The sequence below is a fragment of the Phalaenopsis equestris genome, unplaced genomic scaffold (assembly GCF_001263595.1).
Source record: "Phalaenopsis equestris unplaced genomic scaffold, ASM126359v1 Scaffold232902, whole genome shotgun sequence".
Classification (NCBI taxonomy): Eukaryota; Viridiplantae; Streptophyta; class Magnoliopsida; order Asparagales; family Orchidaceae; genus Phalaenopsis; species Phalaenopsis equestris.
Genome location: NW_018250861.1, coordinates 69795 through 75398, shown reverse-complemented (window position 1 = coordinate 75398; position 5604 = coordinate 69795). Strand labels below are relative to the sequence as shown.

Genomic DNA, 5604 nt, shown 5'->3' with positions numbered 1-5604 from the left:
ATTGTATTAAGGGAAAACTCACAAAACACACACTTGAGAAAGCTACCACAAGAAGCACACAGCTCCTTGAAATTATACACACTGATGTTTGTGGACCTTTTGATGTTCCATCTTTTGGTGGAGAAAAATACTTTATCACCTTTATAGATGACTTTTCATGTTATGGGTATGTCTACTTATTGCATGAAAAAATCTCGATCACTAGATGCCTTAAACGTGTTTATAACTGAGGTTGAGAGACAATTAGACAGAAAAGTGAAAATCATCAAATCCAATAGAGGTTGTGAATATTATGGAAGGTACGATGAATCTAGACAATGTCCAGGTCTATTTGCTAAATTCCCTCAAACTAATGACATATGCACTCAATACATTATGCCAAGAACACCGCAACAAAATGGTGTTGCAGAAAAGTGAAATCATACTCTGATGGAAATGATTAGCAGTATGATAAGTAATTCTTCTTTACCCTTATCATTATGGATGCATGCTTTAAAGACTGCTACATATTTGTTAAATATGATTCTTAGTAAGGTAGTTACAAAGACTCCCTTTAAACTATGGACGAGAAGGAAACCTAGTTTAAGGCACCTGCATGTTTGGGGTTGCTCAGCAGAAATAAGGATTTACAATTCACATGAAAAGAAACTAGACTTAAGAATAACCAGTAGTTTCTTCATTGATTAGCTAGAAAAATCAAAAGGGTATAGATTTTATTGTCCTAACCGCAGTATGAGAATTATTGAAGCTGAAAATTCTAAGTTCATTGAAAATGGTGAAGTTAGTGGGAGTTTGGATTCACTTTAATTGAAAATCCAAGAAATTAAGGTTTAAGTTTTTTTACCTGAAATTTCTTCTAAAGTTGTTATTCCTACAGTTGCTGAATAGTCTGACAACTTACAGGAACAACAGATAAATGATCAAACACCTCATAATGAAACTGTCACTAATGAACCTACATTAGATGAACTAAATGAAGTTGTACCTAGAAGGTCTCAACGACAAAGAAGGTCTGCTACTTCTGATGATTATGTGGTTTATCTAAACGAGTTTGAATTTGATTTGGGAGTCAATGAAGATCCAATTTCATTTTCACAAGCCATAGAAAGTGCAAATTCTTCTAAATGGTTAGATGCAATGAAAGATGAGTTGAAATTGACGGATCATAACAAAGTTTGGGATGTTGTTGAATTACCTGAAGGTTGTAAAAGAGTTAGGTGTAAATGAGTCTTTAAGACTAAGCGCAACTCAAATGGCAATATTGAACAATATAAAACCAAACTTATTGCAAAGGTTTCACACAGAAAGATGGCATCGACTATGAAGAAACATTTTCTCCAGTTTCTAAGAAAGATTCATTTAGAATTATCATGGCACTAGTAGCTCATTATGACTTAGAGTTAATAGATCATTGGAAAACTGCAAAGAAAGTTTTGAGGTACCTGTAAGGAACAAAGGACCACATACTTACTTATAGAAAATCTAATTATCTTGAAGTGATAGGATATTCAGATTTAGATTTGTTGGTTGTGCTGATACCAGAAAATCAACATTTAGTTATCTGTTCCTTTTGGATGAAGGAGCAATCTCATGGAAAAGTGCGAAGCAGTCCATCATTGCTGCATCCACTATGGAAGCTGAATTTGTGGCATGCTTCGAAGCTACAATTCAGGGATTATGGCTGTGGAATTTTTTTTTCGGTATTTGAATTGTTGAACAGTATTGCCAAGCCGCTGAAAATTTACTGTGATAACTTTGTATCAGTCTTCTTTTTAAAAAATGATAAGTATTCCAAAGGTGTTAAATACATGGAATTAAAATATCTTGTCGTTAAGGAAGAAGTTCAGAAACATAGAGTGTCAATTGAGCATATTATCATCAATCTCATGATTGCAAATCCTTTGATGAAAGGGTTGTCAGCGAAAGAAATATAAAGAAAACTACTCAGAATCCATGGAGAAAATAAAATCACACTTTAGTTTAAAAGTAGAAATCATTGTCAAACCAACAACAAGTCTCAATTAAAACTAAAAGTAGTCTCAAAATAAAAATATAAAAACTTATCTCAAGTTCTCCACCAAACTCTTAAAGTTCCTTTAAATATTTTTTTTTTCAATCACTCAAAATAAATTAACAAAAATGATAAAGTAAAAGTAAAAGTGGTGCCTGAAAATCTTTCTGAACTAACTCCCCAAATTGATGAACTTTCAAAACTTTCCAAGTATTTTCAGGACCCTTTTCAAAGTCCTCTCTTCTTTCTTTTATAGTTTTCCAAGAAGTGCCTTGGAAACTCTACAAAATGTGTCCCAATTCAATATATTTCCCAAAGAGATGCATCATTTCGTGATAATTTTTGTCCATGATGGTTATAACCACCTATTAAGTCAATGAGTGCCTCAAAAACCTCTTCAAAATTCACAGAAATCGAATTACTCGTCTAGTAACTGCCACTGGCGCTTAAGCGCGAGACCTTTGGCGCTTAGGCGTGACCTTCTTTGTTTAACCGATGCTTAAGTGTCGGATCTGGCGTTTAGGCGCCAAAACTCATTTGCACATTTTTCACCTTTTTGCCCCAAATTTGATCCTTTTTCACTCCTTTAAGTATTTTTCACCTTTTTATTTGTATCTGCAAGAAAAACACAAAAATACCTTCCATTAAAGGGCAACATCTCAAAAATAGGTATAAAAATGTGTCTAAAAACACTATATATTTTAGGTGTATCACTCCACACAACACTAATCTTGCCTTATTTATAGGGAATATTGACACAGGAATTCAGGGAGTACAATTATTGCAAGTGCTTATTGCATAAAAAAGTAAATAAAATTTTTCATTTAGTTCTATTATTCTTATAACAGTTGTCATTTTTAAAGAAATAAAATATTTATAGTATTAAATATTTACATTGAAATTATGACCACAAGAATCAAGGAAATTCAAAGGATCGCATTAGAATGATACCAAAGAATTACATCGAAACAATCGAAAGATAGAAACACCAAGCATCATTCTGTTAGGTCGAATCATGGGCCGACAAAAGAAAAGAATATTCGAACGAAGAAAGCAGTAGACACCTGTTCTAAGGAATGGTGTATGTCATCAATTCCCTCAACCAGATTCTCAGATCCCTCATAGAGAGAACCAACGACCGATCCCTCATAAAAAGAACCAATGATCAATCCCTCATAGAATTAAAATTTCCTCTACTTCTCTCATATGTCCAATACTCTATCCCTCGTAGGTGACAAATAGAATATTTTTAAATTCATGTAAATTTTTCTAAAAATTTTCGTGGGACCAATCTCTCAATCGAACTGTTTTATCCGTAGCCATTAAAATAATAACGTATAAAAAATTCCTCCACGATTGGTATCCGTTTCAATGCGGTTTGGTAGCCCTTCGAGAAGCATCTGGTGAACGCGTGGTCAGAAATGCCCAGGAGAATTTCCCGGTCGCTGTTTCACCACGTGTCAAGAAACACACAGATGACCATCCTACGTGGCACCAGCATTCGCCAAGCAAATGATTCGGCCTAGGGCTTACCGGCGCTCTCCCTGTTTTCTTTCGCCGTTTCGCTTTCTTGCACGGTCGTTCCTCTTCCTGGTACGAGGGCTAGTACTGCAGATAAGTGAGAATGAGTTCGAAAGACTAAAGATAGAAGGCAGAAAACGCGGCTGTCATTTCTTGGAGAAGCGTAGTTGATAAAGTGAGAAGGGAAGTGGGAGAATGAATGATAGTGGTGGAATAGTGGTGGAGCAGAGGAGTTGGAGGAGGACAGAAGGGAGATGGGTATGTTGGAGGAGAAAGAGAAGGAAAAGGAAGTAGTACTGATGTGGGGCTATCTTCCCGGAGTATCTGCTGAGAGATCGCCATTATTGAACCCGGTTCCCGTTCGCCGGCCAGAATCCGCCGCCGGGGATGCGTGGAGGGACGTGTCCGGGGGTGGATGCGGCTTCGCTATGGCCATTTCGGGTGACTTATTGAATCCTTCTTTTTTTTTCTCTCATTCTTTGTTGCTTGCTTGATCTCACTTCTCATTTTGCCTGGGCACAGCTTCCTGTTTATCTATTTATTGTGGTTGTTTGAAAAATCTGTACGATTTAAATCCTAGATCATCTTAATTCCTGTCGGGCTGCTGATTTCATTAAGCTTTTCTGCTAAATTTGTTTTGTAATCAACCCGCCAGCCCTGTTTAGGTCTGAAGTTTTTTTTTGATATGTTGTGGACAATTATTAACCATTGTAGCAGTACATTGCGAGCTTAGCTTGGAGCGGAGACGGTGCTCGCCCAAATATCACTCAAGGCAGGTTCAAGTGTAGCCGGTCTTTTTCACTAAAGGGCAAAGCAAGTTGACCGTTCTCAGCAGACTGCTTTCAAGGCTAGTCGCTTATGTCATGAAAAATCAACTTGCTGAAGTCGCCATGAATTTTCTCCTAAGTTCAAGTTAGTCAAAGATATTTTTCAATTGAGCATCAAGGTTTCTTGGCCAAGTTGCCCAATGCCATTTCACACTCATGCTCTTATATGCTTGGCCAGCCCTAGTGAAGTCTGCCAGCAACCTCACGCCAACATGTTCCTCTTTTCAAAATCATTATCTAGATTTAAAGTAATCCAGAACTAGAACTAGCAAATATTTGTTCTATAGCAAATATTCATTTGTGATTAACGTGAAATTTGCTAATTTCTTAAAATTTAATCTTTTCTTATAATGTTGAGCCTTGAGTTCAAATCAAAAACACATTCAAATCACTTGCTCTAGTGTTGCACTTTCTGCAAGGCAATGAAAGCTTAGAGTTTCATTCTTCATTTTCTTTATCTTTACTTTTTAGCCAATTATGTTAGTAAGATTTTGGTATAGAAAAAGTTGAATTTAATATCTTTTAAGATGTGGTGAGTGTGAATTAATGGCAAAGACCAAAGACGAAGCATTTGGGCCACAAGATAGAGAAAAAAAGGCACGAAGATTCCAACAAAACATGAAAAACCAAGACTTTTCATTAGTAAGAAACTCAATCAAATTAAGGAGAGGTCACCGGAATGATCCAATAGATTAATTATTCAATAGATTCTCAATAGTTTTATGCATGGCAATCTTCTTTGTTGTTTTCTACTCAACAAATCTTTGAAAGCTTATTCAAAATATTGTCATAAATTGAGAATTTCTCAACTTATTTCTCATTTAGCTCATCTCAATTTATTTGGACAATGCAAGAATACAACTAATAAGGCTGAAATTTAATGACAGTAGATTTTATTTATAAACCAAAACATTGCAACTTGTTTTAGCCAAAATTATAGGAAAGTAGATGAAAAACATTATAAATCTAAGGCTCTGTTTGGGATCACTTTTTGTTTTTTTAGTTAGTTTAGTTTTTATTTTGTTTTCTGTTTTATATTTCTAAAAAACGTGTTTGGTACTATTTTGATTTTTTTTTTAAAATATAAAATATATTTGGTTGATAATTTTCTCTTTTTTTAAGGAAAACCTATAATTTTCTTAAAAAATATCACCAGTTCTAATTATATAAAAAATGTCAAACTCACACACACACACACACACACACACACACACACACACATATATATATATATATATATATATA

General features: G+C 35.0%; 1 protein-coding gene across 1 annotated transcript in view; it reads left to right on the top strand.

The window, feature by feature from the left end:
• Positions 1-3757: 3757 nt before the first annotated feature.
• The window catches only part of LOC110038457 (ultraviolet-B receptor UVR8-like), a 60855-nt gene continuing 59008 nt past the window's right edge, over positions 3758-5604 (top strand). The window contains 1 exon segment of the mRNA XM_020743307.1: positions 3758-3973. Coding sequence (XP_020598966.1) covers positions 3787-3973 — 187 coding nt within the window. The 5' untranslated portion in view covers positions 3758-3786.